The sequence below is a fragment of the Macrobrachium rosenbergii genome, chromosome 48 (assembly GCF_040412425.1).
Source record: "Macrobrachium rosenbergii isolate ZJJX-2024 chromosome 48, ASM4041242v1, whole genome shotgun sequence".
In the NCBI taxonomy this organism is placed as follows: Eukaryota; Metazoa; Arthropoda; class Malacostraca; order Decapoda; family Palaemonidae; genus Macrobrachium; species Macrobrachium rosenbergii.
The window spans coordinates 27,648,617-27,671,239 of NC_089788.1; the positions used below are offsets into that span (position 1 = coordinate 27,648,617).

Sequence of the window (22,623 nt, forward strand, 5' to 3'; positions counted from 1 at the left end):
TCAGTGATTCTTGGATGTCCAGCAGGGACAAAGCACCCGTTGGCACCCGAGTGGCCTCTTTCCTCCAATTGTCATGCTTCTGCTGCCAGTGCTGTGGCTCCAACTGCTGTTGGTGGTTCTCATGCAGTTAATCGTGTATTTTGAGCCTGTTAGAAAGGCTCCATCGACCTCCCAAGCTACAGACTTGGCTTTGTCTCCTGTATCCTCAGATGAGGAAGAAGAGGTTATTGTTCAAGACGCTCTTCCTTCAGTTTATGCGTCACTGCTAAGGTATCTTCTCGCTACCTTCCTGAGTTTCTTTTTGCCTGCAGCTCCTTCATTGCCCACTTCTGCTCGTCTTATGGAGTCAGAGACTACCGATTCTTCGAGACTACCCAAGTTGGTGTTTTCTTCTTCTGCTACCGAGGAAGCTACTTCTCTGGGAGTTTCTGCCTCTTCCCAGGGGAACTTTTCCGGGCTGATCGATTCCTCTCGCAGATCTGCTTTTGCATCAACAAAGATTATTGTTCAGTTTGTCAGAACTCGCACACCTTAAAAACTTGTTTAAAGTATTCGAAGTTTTGAGTTTTCTTGATTGGGGTGTGGGCTCTCTAGCCCTTAAAATTAAGGACTGCCCCTTTATTCCTGAAGATAGTGCCTCCAACTGGCTGGGGATTCACTTGTGCATTGACAAAGGAATCGGGGACAGTTCCCAGGAGTTAGCTTCCCTTTACACCATGGGAGTCCTTAAAAAGAGAGAACTGTGGCATTCCTACATCTCCAAGGGAGTACAGGCAGTCCCCGGTTATCAGCGGGGTTCCGTTCCCGACGGCATGACGACAACCGAAAATCGGCGATAATAGCACTGATCCCCGGTTAGCGGCACCGATAATTGGTTAGCAGCGCCGATAACCGGTGATCAGCGCCGCCGATAAGAGGCGATCAGCGCTGATAACCGGTTATCAGTGACGAAAATCTGGTTATCGTCGTCGCTAGACAAGTGCCGTAAAACTGGATCACCAGTAACTGAGGCTGCCGATAACCGGGGACTGCCTGTAATTCCCTCAAAGAAGTCAGCTCTTCTGTTTTTCCCACTGGACTGTCACCACTTGTTCCCCCAGGCTACAGTTCTGGAGATTTCTTCAGATCTTCAGACGAGCATTCAAGACCTCGCCCAATCCTCTAGACAGCCTAAAGAGATGCCTGCTCATGCCTCCAGAACAGTTTCCCCTCTGCAGATACATCCCTTTTCTAGCAGCAGGCAGATATCTTTCTCTAGATCTCACTCTTCTGGCAGGTTCGTCTCCAGAGCCATTAAGAAATCCTCAGCCCGTTCTGTCTCCTGCAAGCGAGAATTTCGTCCTCCGAACTTCTGTAGGAGCCAGGCTCCTTCTCTTCTGGGAGAAGTGGAGAGCGAGAGGGGCAGAACCCTGGATTGTCAACGTCCTGAGGAAAGGTTATACCATCCCCTTCAAAGAAAAGCCACCTTTAGTCAGCTCTCTAATAACCTTGACAGCTTACTCCGAAGGCTCGAAGAAATCTTCAGCCCTCTCAGAAAAAGTGTTGTACCTTCTCAAGAAGGGGGCGATAGAATTAGTAGAGAATGTGAACTCCCCTGGGTTCTACAACCGTCTTTTTGTGGTGCCCAAGGCTTCAGGGGGCTGGAGGCCCATCCTGGATGTCAGCACCTTGTATGTCTTCATACAAAAGACAAAGTTCAGGATGGAGACAAATTGAACCGTCATGTCATCCATTTGCTAGCAAGATTGGATGACATCAATAGATATGCAGAACGTATACTTCCACATTCCAATACATCGGGAATCAAGGAAGTTTCTGAGGTTCATGTACAGGAACAGAGTGTTCCAGTCCCACGCTCAATGTTTCGGTTTATCAATGGCACCACAAGTGCTTACCAGAGTTCTCGCTCCGTAGCGAAGTGGCTCCATCTGATGGAAATGAAGATCTCTCTCTATTTGGACGATTGGCTCTTGCGAGCCCAATCAAGAGAAAAATGTCCAGAGGACCTTCAAAGGACCCTTCTCCTGGCCCAGGATCAGGGATTGATGATCAGCTTTCAGAAGTCTCAGTTGATTCCATCGCATTGGATTCTTTATTTAGGGATGATAATAGACTCTCAGAGTTTTCGGGTCTCTCCCTCCCCGAAAAGAACAGAGTTGTGCTTGAAGACAGTGAGCAGATTTCTGCTTCTGGATCAATGGTCCGCCAACGAATGGACGAGCTTCCATAGGACAGTTTGTTCTTCTGGGCAGGCTTCATATGATACCGCTTCAGTATTTTTTAAGAATTAGCTGGAACAGGAGGAAATACCCAGACACAGTTGTGTTCCAGGTGACCCCTGAGATAAAAGAAGACCTGCTTTGGTGGAGCTTAGAAGAAAGGTTGTCGAAAGGGAAATCCCTCCTTCCATTGAACCCCAACCTAGACTTTTTCTCAGATGCATCGAACCTATGTTGGAGGACTTTGTTGGGGAACAAGGAAGTTTCAGGGACCTGGTCCCCAAAACAAAGAAATTGGCATATAAATGTCAAAGAACTGAAGGCAGTTCATCTGGGGTTGCAATTTTTCAAGGAGGAAGTGTGCAACAAGATGGTGACAGTGCACTCCGACAGTACCGACTACCCTGTCATACATCCAAACCCAAGGGGGAGCACACACTCCCTTTATGAGACAGCGAGGGATCTTCTGCTTTGGGCAGAACAATTTCAGGTCAAGCTTCTTAAGCGCTTCGTTCAAGGGAAGCTCAACGTTCTGGTTGACGGATTAAACCGCCAGTAACAAGTGTTACCCATGGAGGGTACTCTGGACCCTCAGGTTTGCTCAGATCTATGGAAATTGTGTGGGATTCCATTCATAGACCTGTTCATGACTTCCAGGAACCATCGTCTCTGCCTGTATTGCTCGCCATTCCTGGATCCTTTAGCATGGGTAACCGATGCCATGCTTCAGGACTTGTCGAACAATCACCTTTATGCCTTCCCCCCTGTCAGTATGATAAAGCAGGTGATCAACAAGTTGCAAACTCATGAAAGTCTGTCAATGATTCTAGTTGCTTCTTTTTGGCCAACAAAGGAATGGTTCCCAGACCTTCTCGACCTCCTGGCAGACTTCTTGAGACTGCTACCTCAAAAACCTCATCTTCTAAAATAACCCACTTAGGGGTTGTCTAATCTGGCCCCGACAGGAAACTTCCTATCAGGAAACTTCTTAGAAAGAAGGGGTTTTCAAGAGTGGCTTCGCAAGCTATTGCCAAATGCAGGCAGCAGTCCTCTGACAGAGTATATCAGGCTAAGTGGACAATTTTTAGAGACTGGTGCAGAAGGTACAGAGTGTCATCTTCTCAGACATCTATAGCTGAAATAGCAGACTTTCTGCTATATCTAAGGAAACCTGTCCTCTTCGATGATCAAGGGTTATAGGGCCATGTTAAGCGCTGTCGTCAGACATAGGGGAGTGGATCTTTCCTCTAATCAGGATTTATTGGATCTTATTAGATCGTTTGACACCACGAGACAGGAGGTAGCAGTAGTGCCAGAAACCTAGACATAGTTCTTAAGTGGTTGTCTGGGCCCCGATTTGAGCCTATGCATTCAGTTTCTCTGAGTTAACTAGGAAGACCCTTTTTCTAGTTGCTTTAGCGACCACCAGACAAATCAGTGAGGTCCGTGCAATAGACAGAAGGGTAGGCTTCTCCCAAGGGAATGCTATCTGTTCTTTCTCTTTGGGAGTTTTAGCCAAAAACGAGTCCAGTTTCAAGCCTTGGCCTCGTTCCTTTTTAATTAAAAGTTTGTCCAAAATTGTAGGTGCAAATGAGGGAGAGAGAGTATTGTGTCCTGTGAGAGCTCTAAGGTTTTATCTTCACAGAACAGAGAAGATTCGTGGTCCTTTGAACGCATTATGGTGTTCAGTGAAGAATCCTTCTTGGCCACTTTCGAAGAATGCCCTGGCATTCTTCCTTAGAGACCTCATCTTGGAAGCCCATTCTTCGATTGACAATGAGGCTTTTCCCTTGTGTAAAGTGAAGGCTCATGAAATTAGAGCTGCAGCCACTTCTTTGGCGTTCAACTGTAATTTGCCTCTCTCCTCTGTACTGCAAGCAACTTTTTGGAAATGCAAGTTGGTGTTTGCATCACATTATTTGAAGGAAATTGAAACAGTTTACGATAATTGCAGTACAGTGGGTCCGCTTTCAGTGGCTGGTGTGGTGTTGGGGGAAGAAGCATAGGAAGCATTCCTTCCTTCCTTTCTTCGCCTTGAATTAAGGTTGTTGAGTTTTTAAGGGAGCCTGGGGGTACTGTGTACCAGAGTGCCCTCCAGTCCTTCTTTACTGGGCAGTGGTTTTTAATCTTTTATGGTATTAGGTGACATTTGTTTTATTTTTGTATATTATGTACTGTGCCTGTACTTACAAAGTAATTACATGATTGGAGCCTTCCATGCTCCCCTCACATGAACATTATGGCATAAACAAATTGAATCCTTTAGCTAATTTCTCTCTTACCCTGAAAGTGGGCGGGGTTAGTCACCTAGCCAAACAAAATAGCGTGACCTGCAAATTTCAAAATTTTAGCTGCCAAGCAGGTGAAACTAGTAGCAACGTAATTACCTGATAAGTATATATAAAACTCTATTTTATCATAAAAATGTTATTTTCACTCTATGTTTGGATTACTGATTAAGTAACTATTTTTCTCTTTAGAGAAAAAGCATGAGCAGGGAAGCTTTCGTGAATAAACATTCCTTTTAAACACAGTGCAAGAAGGGGCCAGTGGATAAAGAGGAAATGCTATAGGTTTAACCCTAAGAAAATGAATGGAAGAATGATCAAAACAACTGATTCTTAAGTAGGCAGTGTTCAAACATTACCCGAGGACAATCCAAGCTTCTTGGTTTTCCTCATGCTTTTGGTAGCAGTGGTAGATTATGGGTTCTTAAAAGAAAACTGTAAAAAGTTTTAACATTTTATAAAATCAATATTCATTTTACCCAGATATTTGGAAGACCTCATTTAAATTTTTCTAAGTGACGGATTACACTTTGAATCCTGAACTCATTATCCTAGGGCCTCCCACTCTCACCATGCCATAATTGTTCAAGAGTAAATGAAGGCAGTAGTTTACTGCAATAAAGTAAGGTAATGTATGTAGGTAAAATTCTCCACTTGTAATGACAGGTGTTTAATTTAACCCACTTGAAGTTATCATAGGTAGGGAACTGTTCCTAATCTTGAGAGAGATGTCTATAAAATGTTTTCAAAGTTGTTTCTAAAAAATGGATAGAACCAGAATGAAATTATTAAAAAAGTCAAAGCTGACTGAATAAAGATTGGTCAGGAATGTGTTAAAGTACTTCCCAGTATGCAGTACTGTACTAACGATTGAAGGACCATAAAAAATAATTGCAGGGTAAATGACCCCAGGACATGCAATGAGAAACTTGCTATGTATGACAGGAACAAGTACTGTATTAAGTGATAAAATGTTCAAGTTTTTCTTATCCTTGTAAAGATTGTGTAACAAAATTCTTTAATGATGCTATGTCATGGTGAGAATGGAAATAAAGTATTAGGCTACAGTAACATGTGAAAGAATGTTGAGAATCATTATGCTTGAAGAAGAAGGAAATGTGCTGCTGTAAAAGAAAAACTGTATGTGATTGTTTTCACATCACTTATGGAATTTATTGCTTGCATTACCAATTTATGTTCTGGTGGGCTACATATTTAAGGCTTGCACAGTTGTTCAGCATGTCCATATTTAATGTTATGTACATAATGACTAGTCTTGGTATTGTGAAGAATATGAACATGCAGAATGAAGAAAAGTACTTATTGCTTTCAAGAACAGCACTTTGTGCTATTATATATACTGTATCTTTCTTGTTCCTTAGGTAGTGCTGTATGCAGAATAAAATGGGTTCATTGTTCTAGTTCTCATATCACATTCTTATCATTATTTTACTGAATGAGAAAAAGCAGTACAGTACTCTATTACTACTGTATTTATTATTACTGTATTCCTTACAAATAATACAGTGCAGGTATGATAGCATTCATATAATAGAGTATAATTCTGGTGCTCCATTACATGCTATCACTATGCACAACAGGTAAGGGAGGTTCATGGCCTCAGCAACATAAGGGACTATGGAAGTGAATTGGTAGTATTGATTACCATTAGTCTGCAGCACTCTGATGTTTTATGACAGAATAACATGGTTATGTCACTCATGAAATCCACTGTGACTGTGATACGTTTGTTTGAAAGTCTTTCTCATAATTTTCTGTAGGTTTTTATTTTGTGTTTATTACTTTTCATTGAGCTATTTATCATCACGTAAGCTTATTTTCCCCTTTACTTTTTTTTGGTAGTAAGAAATTTTAGTGCACTTGTGGTTGGTTGTTTTTTGTTTACTGTATATTACCTCACTAATTGAATGACCTAATAGATCAGCCTTTGGCATGTGTGACAGTAGGTTTTCATGTTAATGAAAAAAGGTAGTGCTCTCTCTCTCTCTCTCTCTCTCTCTCTCTCTCTCTCTCTCTCTCTCTCTCTCTCTCTCTCTCTCTCTCTCTCTCTCTCTCTCTCCAGTTGATATTTAGAATTTGGTGTGGTGAGCTTTTTGATAATTATTGATTTTCCTTATCCTTTGTGTTATTGATTAAAGGTTTTCATGAATTTTTGTTATTCAGACACCACCATGTTTTGCTCTTTCATCCTAGTTGCATTTAAAATTGATGTTATTGTGTGAGGTGAATCCTGTGATGTTTTATCTTGTGATTTTTTCATCTCTCAGTGTCGCAGGGAAGCAGAAAGAAGAGTATTGATTTGAGTAATTAAGGTTCAGCCAGGTGAGTCCCACCTTGTAGTCTCTTCAAGAAAGGAAATGCAGAAAGATGAGTGATTAAAGGAACTGTTTAATACTGGCAGTTTAGTGTCATAATTGTTAATCATTTACATGTGACTTCACAATGGTTAGGTCTGTGGAAGCTATTGCTACAATTATTATAAATTTCTCTCTGCTTGAATTTAGCATAATTCTTTGTGTCAGGGTTCCTGTTGCTACTACAGTATATAGTTTACTAAACCTGAAAAAAATGTCAAAGTATATGAGTGTACTACCTGTATACATATTGTAAGTTGTTGTGGATTTGGTATGATTGAAAAGCTTCCAATTGCCAAAATGTGACCTGTGTTGTTAAAGAGAGAACAAAGTGAGGTGCTCAGAGTACTTGAATGAATAAGGGTATTGTGTGTCAGGTGTGTCAGTAGAAGTGTGACTGACGCAGTATACTCAGTGGTTAGGTGTACTACAGAAAGACCTCAGGCTTTGGATTGGTGCCGCCTTGTCTGGAGTCATTGACCGTGAGTTTGTACATGTACTGTCTGTGCTGTAATCATAGAATTGGTGAGTGATACTTTGCTCCTTCTACAATGTTTACTGCTAGTAGCCTTTTACTTTATTTTTCATTCTTATTCATATCAAGTTTTTTTTGGAAGCAGAATTAATGAAGTTGGTCAGCAATTAATTTGTTATAGTTTTCTGTGTTGGAGCCTTGGTTTAGTTGATTTTTCTACATCTTTTTTGTATTCTTACAGGTTAGTTTTCAAAGCAGGAAAGGGCTACCATGGCTTCCAAGATGCCAGAAGTTCTTTACTCCTGTGAAGTGTGTGGGCAAGAGGGCCTTACAGATGAGGATTTAAGGTCACATATGCTTTTAGTGCACATTGAAGGGACAACATCATGTCCATTTTGTGACTTAGGTGATATCAGTCCTGAGGAGATGGTTTATCATGTCAATTCTGCACATTTAGATTATTTAAGTCCTCAGGATGAATCATTAGAAGAAGAAACGTTAATGGTTACAAATGGTTTTGGAGACCATATAATACTTGATAGTCCATTTGGTAAATCTATTATAGACAATAAACATTTAGACAATCATGTGCCCGTGATCACTGTTGATGAAGATGATGACAATGATAATTACAATGCAAACCTCCAGTCTCCTGCAAAGGGAAACTCCAGCAATCAGGGATCACCATCTCGGTCACAGCTCTCTCTTAATCTTAACCAGTGGGATAGACGTCATCGACTGGCGAGTCCTGGGCTTCTTCGTAGTCCCCTGATTGATTCTCAGGTGACACAGTGTCCTCTGTGTGGTATGAAAGAAAAGTCACCCCAAAAGTTAGAAGAACATGTGAATCGAGCCCATTTTGACCTGACCTCACCTTCTTTTCCTGCTGAGACACCTCAAGAGGAAGTCATTTTTACTTGCCCCCTATGCATGAAGCAGTTTGAATCCAGTCCAGACCTTGAGTTACATGTTAATATAGAACATAAAGACATACTCAGCCCATCAAAGGTAAGGTATACCCATGCTGAAGCAATCTTTTCCTTTAAAACTGTAGGAGAAAGTGTTTAGCTATCATGCTCTTTAGAAATTTAGTTGCAAGTTTATATAGTGTTAAAGATACATATGTCCTTCAAAATTAGAGGAGGAAATTCTTGTATTCCTTGTAGATTATAGATGATTTCATGTCCTGTACAGTTATACAAGTTAGTTATGAAAAATAAAAATTGATTAAAAATTTGTCATATTAAGTAGTTTAACCATACCATTGAGCTAATTTATTTAGTCTGCACAGGGTTGACCACAATCGTAGGAAGAACTTAAACCTAATATTGCAGTACTCTCCCTGAACAACTGAATTAGCCCTGGTCACTGACCAGCCCGAACTATATCCCCATAATTTTACCCACAAAGTGGGTAATTAACTGTAAGCGTTACCAATGCTACAGGAAAAACTTTGTCAAATGAGTTACCTGAGGCACCGTTGACAACGCTGTTGCAAATACTGGCCGACAGAGGCCAACATCCCCAATTGTTATTTGTTTGCCGTGCTGTGTGGGTGTGTCTCACATCAGGTGAACTTTTGGTCATTTAGCTTGACCCCCATTTAAAGAATTTGAACATCAGATTACGATTTTGTCGGTTTTCAATGCCTTTTCTCCTGGATTTATACTTTATTGACTGGATTTGGAACTTCTCTCCCGGTTTTAACTTTGGATCGGTACTTTGGACTCGATTGGATAAGTCAAACAAGAAGACGTCGCCATCTGCTAGCGTCGCTGCTTCCACTTCATCTACATCTTCGACAACTGAGCCTTCTACTGCTGGAGATACAGCCGCTCATCGGTCCTGCATGTCTTGCAAACGTAGGATGAGTACCCTCAAACGTGATCGACATTCTGTTTATATTTTATGTAGGAAGGTTCAGTGTAGGATCAGTCAGAGATGTGACATGTATAGGTCTTGGTCAGTACAGGCAGTCCCCGGTTTACGACAGGGGTTCCGTTTTTACGCCGCGTCGTAAACCAAAAAAATCTTCGAAAATCGTCAAAAATCCTGAGAAAATCTTACTTTTAATGCTTTGGGTGCACTGAAAATGATGTAAACTACACTTTTATTGAGTTTTTCATCAAAAAAACCAAATTTTGATTATTCTGCCATTTTAGAGCCATATTTCTTCCATCGGATCTGTGTACGGCGCGTCGTAACCCCGGAACATGCTTCATAAACCGGGAAATAATTTCTGATGAATATATTTGAAAAGCGTCATAACCTCGGAACGTCATAAGCCGGACCCATCGTAAACCGGGGACTGCCTGTAGATCAAAGGTAGGATTATTTGAAACAGAAAATCCTTTGCCTTGAAGAGTAAGCGTAGGTCAGGATCAGCTGTAGGGCTACAATCAGGAGATAAGGAAGTGTTAGGTTCAGAGTTATTCAAGAAGTTAAAAGACAGTTTATCATCCAGTATGTCTAGCCTATTTCTAGCCTGATGAGTAAGTTAACAGAGAATAGAGATAGTGATAGTAGTAGCATAGTTGATTCTAATTGTTCTTTTTCAGCCCCCTTGCCTGTTCCAGAACCAGCCCTAACGGGTGGCAGGGGTCATGGAGAACCGTAAGCCTCGAAGGTAGGTTCTGCCGGGGCCCCCTGGCGCGGAGCAGGCAGTGTTGCAGCAGATTTCCCTCTTCCCACTCAACTTCTGAGGTTGATGTAGAGTTAGGTAAGACAGACGAGTAGGGATTATAGGTTAGGAAGAGTTCAGGAAGAGAAGTGGAAGGTGCAGTCTTCTTTGGGTTTGGGTTCAGTTGGGGTTTCTAGTGTGACGACTTCATCTTTGGATCCATCTTTGGTTTTATTTCCTGCTTTGAGTTCTTTACAACAGAAGGTTTCTAAGTCCTTGGTTTGTCGTTCAGATGTGGTTTCAGGTTTGTCAGGTTTGGTAGTGTTGGAGAATGCTCCTTCATCCTCGAAGGTTCCTTTTCTTTCAGTGGATGAGTTTGGTTCGTCTTGCGGTGGTGGTAATTCTGGTGATCAGGTTTTCAATTTGGCTCAATATAATGCAGAATTGTTGGGTTTGTCACAGGTTTATAGATTACTAGTTAGGCAATGTTTTCAATTTTGGGTTTTCCAATATTCACGATCATGTCTTGAAGAATTTTCCTGAGCTTGCTAGTGATGTCTATCAAGATTATCAAGTGGGAACAGAGTCAGTCTAGTTTTCAGTTTTCTTTCAAAAAAAAAACTATGGCTTCTTCTGCTGCTTCTGAGTTTTCCTTTTTTCCCCAATTTGTTCTAAGCCTTTTTCCAGTGTCCTTACACAATCTTCTTTATCGGGTCTCTCTTCAAAGTCTTCTCTCGCTCATCCTGTTTTCTTTGCCATTTGAATCGTAGGAGTGAGACAATGGCAGGGCATGCTCCGAGCTGCTAGATGTTGTCACACGTATTTTAACAAAACACTTAGCTAACTGTTCACGACTAACACCTGCAATAAATCCCTGGCAAAGCACTTCCTAATTCCTAAATATCGGTCTTCTGGCATCGCAACTCAGCTGCTATTCTTCTCACAATGTGAAATTTCATGGGCAGTTATTCTGCGTTGCTAAATTAAAAACTTTTTTTGCGCTCTCGCCTTCTTTGGTGGGGCTGTTTTCTTTAGCACCTTACATGGTACCTGTAGCTTTCTCAGGCTTCTGGTCTAGATGCTGCACAGGCGGTTGCGGAGTCGTCCGCAACTCCGTATTTTCTTCCTTTACTGGGTTTAAAACATAATGTATCCACCGCGGTTCTTGTGGGTGCTACAGCTTTTGGCATTTCGTCTGCATCATCGTTGAATGTATCAGTACCGATGGTGTCCTCAGCCTCTCCTTTTCACTAGAGTAGCTGGTAATTTTCCTTCTTTGGTCCCCATGGGTTCCACAGCTCTTAGCTTGTCCTGAGAAACACCTTTCAGTACTGGACCAGTTGGTATGTTCTCCACCTGTCCAACGTCGGTGGTAGGTTCTCCGGTGGTTATTCCGAGTGTGGCTGCTTTCTTTTCTCCCCTTTTACTTCTTTCTCAACTTTTCCTGCGGCTTTTTCTGTTCCTCCTTCCAAGGTGTTCAGTGTGGGTTCGGCTTTGGTTTCGGGTCATTAGGAAGTTCTTCCTCCCCCTCCCTTAATCAGTGTGACTTCAGCTCCAGATCCTGTCCTGGTGCGGCGTTGGTTCATCTGGCGTTGGGTGGAGTGGGTGTTGCGGCCTCTCAGCTCACAGAGGTGGGCGTTTGTCACCCAGGTGTTATGTCATCGTCGCTGGGTGGTGCAGAGTTTGCACAGTCGAGTGCGTCTGACTCAAGGTTTTGTCATCGGCTTTAATTGGTACAGGGTTTGCTCAACCGGGGTACGGTTGGCTCAGGTATGATGAGGTCAAGTATGCCAGGTGTTGGTCTCGCACATCCTGGTGTAGCGAGTTCTGGGTTATTGGGTGCAGCTCTTGCGGGTGGTCGGAATGTCTCTTTTCCTGTCCCGGTTCAGTCAGACCAGTCTGACAGAGAATGCTCTTTTGAAGAGGAGCTGGTACCAGATATAGGTTTTTTCTCCGGTGAATGAAAGCGAGTATAAGCGGATGGTGACTTCATTCATTCTCTCTATTTGCAGTCCAGGCTCCTGAGGAACCTACACAATCAAACCAAGCAATGTTTGAATCGCTGTATGCAACTAAACCAGTAGTCTCCCAAACATCAAGTAAACTAGTCTGGTTTGGCCGAGTCATGCAGGTGTTGAGGGAGGCGGACTCTAGGTTATCTTCTCTTATCGGGTCAGGTAGACAGGATTCAAATCTGTTGAGGCTCTTCTCTATCGGGTTCATTCGTCGAATCGTTTGGTAGCGGTTACATCTCATAAGGCTTGTATTTTGGAGGACACTTTTCGCAGCCAGTCTGAGGCCTTGTCCCACTCTTTGTGGATGTTGTCTGGGTTAATGGGGTTTCTCAGACAAGTTGGATATACCCCCTCCGATCCTGTACTGTTTGACAGCCTCATCACTTCACTTTCGATGGGGTTGGCATATCAGGCTAACATTTCAGCTGGCTGTACAACGTTCTTTGGCAAGAAGAGGAGGGACTTCTTTTTAAATCATCTTCTGCCTCACTATCCGGACATACATAAGAGGGCTCTGTTGAGGGCGCCTTTTGCACTCTGCAACAGTCTTTTTAGAGAGGAGGCTATGATTCGTGTGGCTGCTCAGGGTTCAGGTGATGTGGCCAGTATGACGAACTTTGTTGCTTCTAACTCATGTCTCCGGTGTTGGCAATTATGCATCGTCGAGGGTACAGAATGTTGAAGTATCTAGCCCTTGGCTGATCCTTGCCTCCTCTTTAGAGGAGCTAGTAAGGGCAAGGGACTTCTTATTGAATCTATGCAAGATACTAGGACTTCGTCTAATCTTTGCCAAGAGTTGCCTGGATGAGGATTCTCTCTCTTCCTTTGAGTTTTTTTTTCCCCAATCCTGGAGAGGATCCAGTCAGTCCTTCAGGAAGTAGAGGTGTTCCTGTCCAACAGGGAATAGCCGGTACCAGTTTGGAGAAGCCTCTTAGGGAGAATGTCTTTTTTCTCTCTTTTAATTCCAGGGTCTCGTCTTCGGATGCGTTTCTCTTTAGGTATGTCTCAGGAATCGCTGGGACCTCCGCAACGAGAGTGCAGTTATAGTCTGGAGCGATCCTTGCCTGTCAGATCTTCTGTGGTGTTCAGAAGAAGTGCATCTGACACCTGGAAAGTCTATCGACTCCCCTCTTCCCGGCGTTTATCTGTACTTAGATGCCTCAGATCAAGGTTGGGGAACAACCTTGGAGGAAACCCAGGCTTCTGGCCTCTGGAGGGATCAGGAACGAGAGGAGTCAATAATCTTTGGGAACTCAGGGCTGTAAAGGAAGCCCTCAGGTGTTTTTCAGTCCTAGTGCGCAACAGAGTAGTGGCTCTGTTTTGTGACAACATAACTCTGTGTCGTATCTGAAGAACTCGGGGGGAGGGATCAAGATCAACAGAACTCAGTACTATAACACATAGTCCTGAGAAGGTGCAAAGAACTTAAAGTATCTCTTCTTCCCCAACTTGTATTGGGGAGTCTCAACGTACTGGCTGAGTCGCTCTTGTCAGGTATTTGGGGGGAGAGTGGACTTTGGCTCAGGAAGTAGTATGTCAGGTTCTCCGGAAATGGCCAGCATCTGTGGACTTTTTCCCAACGAGATTAAACCATCGTTTTCCGGTTTATTTCTCACCAGTGGTGGACCCCATACTGACAGGCACTGTTGCGACGTTACAAAATTGAATCACATGCAGGTTTATGCTTTCCGCCATTTGGTCTCATTCATCGGGTAATCAGGAAATTGCCGGAGAGTGTCAAGATGTCTATGACTCTAATAGTTTCCGGAACTCCTAAGCTCCTTACGGAAGTTTCAATGCTCCTTCCGCCTGCGGAAAATCTTCTCAGACAACCGCTTTTCACCATTATCATCCAAACCCTCACGTGCTGAACCTAGATGCAAGGCGACTGCTGAGCGAACAGCTAGACAAACCGGACTCTCTAAAGCTGTGTCTAGACAGCTTTCTTTCAGCTTGAGAAAGTCAACCCGTAAGCTTTACCAGGTCAGCTGGACACTGTATAGAAGTTGGTATCGTAAGGAAGATCATTCCATCTCTAGACCTTCCTTAGCCAAAATAGCTGATTTTCTTTTATTTCTTCGGGAAGTCAAGGTTCTTTTGTATTCAGCGATTGCTGGCTACCACTCAGCACTTAGCAGTACATGTAGTTTCCATCTTCCCAAAAATTTCTAGCAGTAAGATCATCCATGATTTATTACATTCTTTTAAGATTAAACATCCTGTCTTGCCGACTCAGGCTCCGTGGGATTTGTCGGAAGTTGTAACATTAAAACAGCTGATTAAGAAGGTGTTTTTTCTTACGGCTTTAACTACAGCTAGAAATGTGGGCAAGCTTTAGGTAGTTTCTAGGCTGGTTTCCCAGACGGGAAATGATACGTATTTGTCTCTTCTTTCGGAATTTGTGGCGAAGTCCTAGTCAGAGGTTAACCCTCTGCCTCATTCGTTGACGGTTCTTTATTGGTAAGAGTTCATTACTGGCGATCCAGCGGAGATGTCCTTATGTCCGGTGGGAGCATTAAAAGTCTATTTATCATAGGTTGAGAAACTCCATCTGCTGTCAAAGAATGCTATTAGTTACTTTCTGAGGGAGATGATTTCCCAGGCTTCTCAGGTTTCTTCTTCGTCGTCTTCACGCTCTGTATTACCCCGAGCGCACAATATTCAGACTTTCAGAGTATGGCCACTTCATCTTCCTTTCTAAGGAATTGTTCAGTGTCTTCTATTCTGGAGGCGGTTACTTGGAAGTCTGTCTCAATGTTTACTTCCTTTTACTTAAGAGACGTTCAGTTCGCCTCGTCGGAGGGTTATTCTCTTAGTCCGTGTGTAGCGGCTAACTCTTATTATCTAGGGTGCATTCATTTAGCTGAGGTGGTATTCTCTTAGTGCAAAGTTTCTTAGGTTAACCAGATAGAGGAATTCCTTCTAGTCTTTAGTATAATCACATGAACTTAGGTTTAGTACATTTTTAAGTATCTTAGTCTTTGATAATTTCCCTACAAGAGTCCAAGGGGGCTCTCTAGTAGGCTAGGCTCTTTTGTCGGCGCTAGGATACTTCTTCGTTTGTCGATCGTCGGGCCTTATCCAGAGGATCAGCGGCTCGGCACACTGTTTCGTTCCCCTCCATACATGAGAGGCTCTGAATAGCCACGTGGGAGGTTCATCGTACTCCTCCATACATGAGAGGCTCTGAATAGCCACATGAGAGGTTCATCGTACTCCTCCATATGTGAGAGGCTCTGAATAGCCACATGGGAGGTTCATCATACTCCTCCATACATGAGAGGTTCTGAAGAGCCACATGGGAGGTCGATGGACCGAGACAGTACTAACCTGACTGATGATCAAAGTACTCTCCAGCATGTCTCTTCACAGAGAGCATTGACTGATATGGTGAGTGTATGACCAAACAGATATCCTATGCAGAGTCGATCAGTAGGCTACCATCTCTGCGATTGTAAAAAGGTGGTGTGCCGCAACCTAGATGGATCTCCCTCCAGCATGTCTCTTCACCGAAAGCATTGATTGATATGGTGACATACATTTACACATACATTTACTCATACTAGGTTGATAATGAGTTACCTGCTTATACTCCATTGACAGGTCAGGCTGAATTAGATTGATCCCACCTCCATTAAAATTTTGTTAATCGGGCTAATTCAGGTGTTCAGGGAGTGTATTGCAATATGAAGTTTTCATAATAAAACTAATATATTGTAATACTTGCCTGAACACCTGAATGATTCCCACCCTCCTCCCCACTTCAATTTTTTATAGTGAGTGACTCAATTGGGGATGTTGGCCTCTGTCGGCCGGTATTTGCAGCAGCATTGTCAAGGTTTTTCCTGTAGCATTGGTAACACTGACAGTTAACCCTTAAACACCGACTGGACGTATCATACGTTGACTAAAATTGTCTGTTGGGTGCCGTACGTCGAATACAAAAAATTTCAACCTTCGGTCAACTTTGACTCGACCGAAATGGTCGAAAAACGCAATTGTAAGCTAAAACTCTTACATTCTAGTAATATTCAATCATTTACCTTCATTTTGCAACAAATTGGAAGTCTCTAGCACAATATTTCGATTTATGGTGAATTTTTTAAAAAAACTTTTTCCTTACGTCCACGCAGTAACTCGGCCGAAAATTTCAGAAATTCTTTCGTCATTTTGTCGTAATTTTTGCACTGTTTTATATTAGCCGTTACATAAAGTTTTGTATATGAAAATGTGTGCAATTTCATGTAAAATACAGCAAAATACAACCCATGGTTGTAGCTTTTATCAGTTTGGAAATATTTTCATATAAATCACGATAACTGCCAAAATTTCAACCTTTGGTCAACTTTGACTCGACCGAAATGGTAAAAAAACGCAATTGTAAGCTAAAAATCTTACATGCTAGTAATATTCAATCATTTACCTTCATTTTCCAACAAATTGGAAGTCTCTAGTACAATATTTCGATTTATGGTGAATTTTTGAAAAAACTTTTTCATTACATCCGCGCCAGAAATTCTTTCGTCACGTTGTCGTAATGTTTGCACCATTTTATATTAGTCGTTACATAAAGTTTTATATATGGAAATGTGCGCAATTTCATGTAGAATACAACAGAAAATAACTCATGGTTGTAGCTTTTATCAGTTTTGAAATATTTTCACATAAATCACGATAACTGCCAAAATTTCAACCTTCGGTCAACTTTAACTCGACGGAAATGGTCGAAAAACGCAATTGAAAGCTAAAACTCTTACATTCTAGTAATATTCAATCATTTACCTTCATTTTGCAATAAATTGGAAGTCTCTAGCACAATATTTTGATTTATGGTGAATTTTTGAAAAAACATTTTCCTTATGTCCGTGCGGTAACTTGGCCGAACATCACAGAAATTCTTTCGTCACAATGTCGTAATGTTTGCACCGTTTTATATTAGTCGTTACATAAACTTTTATATATGAAAATGTGCGCAATTTCATGTAGAATACAACAGAAAATAACTCATGGTTGTAGCTTTTATCAGTTTTGAAATATTTTCATATAAATCACGATAACTGCCAAAATTTCAACCTTCGGTCAACTTTAACTCGACCGAAATGGTAAAAAAACGCAATTATAAGCTAAAACTCTTACATTCTAGTAATATTCAATCATGTACCTTCATTTTGCAACAAACTGGAAGTCTCTAGCGCAATATTTCGATTTATGGTGAATTTCTGAAAAAACTTTCTCCTTACATCTCGCGCTGTAACTTTCGGCCGAACATCTCAGAAATTCTTTAAATCACGTTGTCGTAATGTTTGCATCGTTTTACATTAGTCATTACATAAACTTTTATATAAGAAAATGTGTGCAATTTCATGTAGAATACAACAGAAAATAACTCATGGTTGTAGCTTTTATCAGTTTTGAAATATTTTCACATAAATCACGATAACTGCCAAAATTTCAACCTTCGGTCAACTTTAACTCGACCGAAATGGTCGAAAAACGCAATTGTAAGCTAAAACTCTTACATTCTAGTAATATTCAATCATTTACCTTCATTTTGCAATAAATTGGAAGTCTCTAGCACAATATTTCAATTTATGGTGAATTTTTGAAAAAACATTTTCTTTACGTCCATGCGGTAACTTGGCTGAACATCTCAGAAATTCTTTCGTCACGTTGTCGTAATGTTTGCACCGTCTTATATTAGTCGTTACATAAACTTTTATATATGAAAATGTGTGCAATTTCATGTACAATACAACAGAAAATAACTCATGGTTGTAGCTTTTATCAGTTTTGAAATATTTTCATATAAATCACGATAAATAGAAAAATTCGACTTTCGGTCAATTTTAACTCGACCGAAATGGTTGAAAATTGCAATTGTAAGCCAAAACACTTACAGTCTAGTAATATTCAATCAGTTAGCTTCATTTTTTCAACAAACGGGAAGTCTCTAGCACAATATTTCGATTTATTGTGAATTTTGAAAAAACATTTTTTATGTCCAGCGTTCATTTAATTCATGCATCATTTTGTGATAATATTTCTCTGTGTTGCTTTGATCGTTTTACAATTTGTTATATACCAAAATCATCGCAATTTAGTGTGCAATACAAAAAAAAAAAAATAACCCGTTAGCTTTAACCGTTTTGCTCACAGCGCGATTTGTATAAAATTATGTATGAAAAATTTTTTGTGCGCTGTCATATATTTCAATATTTATATATGATAATGATATTTTTTTTCATTTCTGATGGTTGTGTACTAAACTTCAGGCAATGACAAAAAAAGGAGCCAAAAATGAACTCTTAATCTTAAAAACTAAGCGTGCTGTGACTTTTTGAAAAAACTTTTTTTCCGCTTCGGTGCTAACTCCTGAACGCCACCTGCATACGGGAGACATTTTTGTAAATAGAGGCTCGGCGTTAGAGGGTTAATTACCCACTTTGTGGGTAGAATTATTGGGATATAGTTTGGGCTGGTCAATGACCAGGGCTAATTCAGGTGTTCAGGTAAGTATTACAATATTGATTTTATTATGAAAACTTCATTTTTAGATACCATGTCCAGTAAAATCTGAGGAGAATATTTATGAAATGTAAAATCAAAGGAAAAATTCATGAATTGTTTATGTTTAAATAGTAGTTAGCATAATGATACACTCTTGCCCATCCTCAGACTAGAATGTCATATACCAAGCAGCCAAACACTCATTAGTTCACGTAGGTAGAAAATATGTTTACAGTAATTTCAAGTCGTCCTCTTCATACCCACTATCCTTAAGCTAAGGGGGCATTTACCTTGATGCATCTTCTCCAGTTACATATTATATTGTGAGCATGTTAATTTCAAGTAACTTCTCACTAATTAAAGGAATTTTGTAAATATAACATATATTTACTGTACTTGAAAGCATTGGAACCCTATTGACTTCTAAGTATACTGTCGAATCAGTGTTTGTATTTCTGAAATATCCCCAACTATAAAATGAGATCTAAGAATGATAGCAGAGATGTAAAAATGAAAGCCACACTGAAATGCTGCTCATCAAGCTTAGTAAAATTTTGTGTTCTTCCAGTAACAAAATTTTTGTTTGCTAAAGATGTCTATAGTCACGAAATGTATGCTGTATAGCTAATAAATAAAAGATCTTTAATTTTGTCCTGTAGTATTCTTTTTTTTTTTATATTGTACTGTATTGGGTTGGTTTGACTGTGAATGCTTTTTTGCCCCTTTGGAAATCTTTCTCTTGAAAGTAAAATACTCTATTGCTAATGAATCTTGCAGGTTATAGATTAGGCTTTTCTTAGTTGATTGACTCAAACAAGTACAGTAGTTGGAAGGCCATGTAAGTACTGTAATTGATAAATTTTCCTTTTTTTAGGGTTTGGCTCTTTTGAAGAATTATGAGTCAGTGTGTTAACATTGTATATCTCAAATAATTCTTTCATTAGATTTCTCTCCTTATTTATTAGTTGAGAACTCTACCTGCATTCCAGTCTAACGCAGTCACACCAGTGGAAAATGAAGAAAACGATATTGGCACATGTCCTGTATGTAGCAGAACAGGTTTCAACTGTTATAATGACCTTGCAGCACACATAGACAGCCATTTTTCAAGAAAGTCATCCATTGGTATGATATATTATTTTTTTATTAATGGACCATTCAGGTATGATTTTCATTGCAGCATGTTTTCTCTCTTCTCAGAAGTCTTAATCTTCAAATTAGATGAATAAAAAGTATTTGATGCTATTGGGCTCAGCCATGTTAAAGTCAGAAAGGAGGAGGTCATCATAAACTTCTCTTTACTGTGTATGCTGAGGGAAAGTTTATATATTGTGAATTTTCCTTGGGAGGAAAAAGTTTTTCTTGCAATTAAAAATCCATAACCTTACATATGGAAATATAGTGATGATCCTTGCACTAATCTTTGTTTTATAAAAGAAGCTTTCAGATAGTACTGATGCTCTTTGCTTTAAGGTAAAGATAGCAGACTATATTCTACAGTTGTTTCTTCAAAAAAAAGGCTTATTAATGTGGATTCTCACTCCTATCTCTCCAGTTACTCCAGAAGAGGGTGGATGGGAGAGGAGATTGGTAACAGATTTAGAGAAGCAAGAGAAAGAAGTTCAAAAAATGAGAGAACAGCAAGAGTTCTCACTACTGAGGGTATGCTAAGGAGCAGAATGTTAGTAGTACTAAAAGTAATGTGATGATCTTATAGAAATGTTTATTTATATGCATGTACCATATACTGTAGTAGTCATAAAAATTCCATTGTATTTCATTGGACTTTAGGAAATCTATTTACAGGCTCAGTATGGGATGGACAACGAAGGGAATTTTTCACAGCAATCTCTAACAAACATGCAGAGAGCAGTTTATGCGGGTGAGATGACAGTAGCAGACTACTATGAGAGACAGATAGAACTTAAGATAGCTGAAAAGAATGGTATTGATGATGGTCGATCGTGTACAAAAGGTAAGAGGTGTTCTGTTGTAATGTGGTATTATAATAAAAGATGTTAAGGAAATATATAATTGATATAACCTTTATAATTTGTAGGCAATATGATTGATTAGACTGCCACTTGAAAACCAGATAAAGACATTATATGTAAATGTAGGTAATAAATGTGTCTTGCCATGATTTTTCCAATCGGTATCAGCCTAGTGATTCGCATAGCATTAAATATATTTGGATTTGATCAGTTTTATATAAAATAATGGCAGATGAAAGATTACTGGATATGGTAGCATAATTTGGTACAGTACTTAGTAATCTCATGCTAGGTGTGAATTTTAGGAATATGTCTCACTTGCCTCACACAGTGTTAGCATTTCATCCTTCTTTGAGTTTCCTATTGTTAGTAATACCTTAGTTTTCTTTACTTTTTATGGTGGTGGAGGCCTTCATCTATGTGCAGTTTGGTTTGAAAAGCAGTTTCATAAAAGTAACTTACCAGGTAATTACATAGCTATACAGTAGTTTCAACTCACGTGGCAGCCTTTACTTTAAAAATCGCGGTAGCACTATGATAGTTTAGTATAGGCGACAAGCCTCACCCACTAATGGGAGTACTGGAAACAACTTAACAGAAAACCTCATTCTGTTTCTGCCGGCTCTCGAGTGACATTGGGGGTTTGCTGCAGCTTTTGTTTACAGATTTTCAGTTGTATGGGTGGATTGTGGTGGAGTATAATCACTTGTTTTGAGTAGCCTTCAAGCTTTGATAGCTTTCAGGATCAGTTTTCCAGTTTTTGTTGTTGTTCTGTGTGATTCAAGTTTATCTAGTTTTCGCTATTATAGTGAAGGTTTGAAACAGATTGATCAAATCTTCTTATGACCCTTGTAGTAAGGAGACATAATTTGCAGCAAGTGAAGGGTGCAGTAATGTAGTAAGGACGAACTGGTGCTGAATGTAATGATTGCATGAGTGCCCGGTGCCAGCTCTTGAACGCCCAGTGCCCACTCTCCAGCTCCCGGTGCCAAGTGAGCTTAAGTGGAAGTTACTTAAATCTTACCTAGAGAAGTTAGTGATAGGAAGAAGAATGCAGCCTCTGGCACCAAGAAACATGCTTCTTTTAGCTAAGCGTAGGTTAGAAGATAACCCTGCCATTCGTTCTTCCCCCTTTCCACTTTTTCTCCTGCTACTAGCTCGCCTACTTTTAATCCACCTACTCCTGCGCCTGGCTCCCTTGCTTCCGACCCTTGCCAGTCTCGAGTCTATGTTTAACAAGATTTTAACCTAGTAGTGAATACAGTGAAGTGGAGGAAGTGGCTACTTGCCTCTTTGGTTCTCCTAGACCAAGGTCACTGTCATACTCCCCAAAACCCGGGAGAAGACATACTGAAAGTCCAATAGAGACTGAGGGGGTTGGCCCATGGGTAGCTTCCCCCTCAGTCAAACCTGTTGCGCGTTCCCAGGTATCGGCAGACAGCCACTGGAAAGGCGTCTTGACCGGAGACAGTGTTATGCAAGTGGAGGAGGTGGCTTCTCATCCCTCCGGTTCTCTTAGACCAAGGTCCCTGTCCTGCTCCCCTGAACCTGGGAGAAGACAGCCAGAAGTCCAAAGGAGGCTGGTGGGGTTTGCCCACGGGTTGCTGCCCCCTCAGTTGAACCTGTTGCACATATATCCCAGGTTTCGACAGACAGCTGCCGGAAAGGCATCTTGGATGTGCACCATTTGTTGTCTGACTCTCTAGGCTCCAGCCCAGAATTGGAAGCATCGCAAGCGCTTTCTTGATTTGCCTCATCCATTGAAGAGGCACACAGGCAATGCTGGCTGCTCTTCTCTGCTGCCCAGTTAGCAGTTTAAGGAACTGGGTGCAGTCCTCAACCTTAATATAGCGCATGGGACTGCCTGTGTAGTTCTCTCCTGTGTGTACTTCTGTTGGGCATCAGTATTTGGCTCCCAAGCGCCCAACGATCCCTCTCAGGTGCCTGTTGTCTTCATTCAAGCACCCATCTCCTCACAAGCTCCTGACACCAGCTCCTGAGTGTCTGCCACCAGTTTCCGAGTGCCTGGCGCCAGCCCCCAAGCACTCAGCGGCAATTGCCAAGCACCCGGCACCAGCTCCCAAGCTCCAGGTGTCAGCTCCTAAGTGTCCGGCACCAACTCTTCAGTAT

At 41.0% G+C, this 22,623-nt stretch overlaps 1 protein-coding gene across 5 annotated transcripts in view; it reads left to right on the plus strand.

Moving 5' to 3' along the window:
- The window catches only part of LOC136831322 (zinc finger-containing ubiquitin peptidase 1-like), a 308,022-nt gene that overhangs the window by 8,772 nt on the left and 276,627 nt on the right, over positions 1 to 22,623 (plus strand). For 2 of the 5 annotated variants that reach the window (XR_010850840.1, XM_067091557.1), the window contains exons 2-5: positions 7,599 to 8,365; positions 19,489 to 19,624; positions 20,055 to 20,161; positions 20,306 to 20,474. Coding sequence is in view for 3 of the 5 variants with exons in the window: in XM_067091557.1 (XP_066947658.1) it covers positions 7,628 to 8,365; positions 19,489 to 19,624; positions 20,055 to 20,161; positions 20,306 to 20,474 (1,150 nt within the window). In the remaining 2 variants the exon portion in view is untranslated. Of the gene's footprint in view, positions 1 to 7,598; positions 8,366 to 19,464; positions 19,625 to 20,054; positions 20,162 to 20,305; positions 20,475 to 22,623 lie in introns of all 5 variants that reach the window. The other 3 variants (XR_010850839.1, XM_067091555.1, XM_067091556.1) reach the window with 2 other exon arrangements.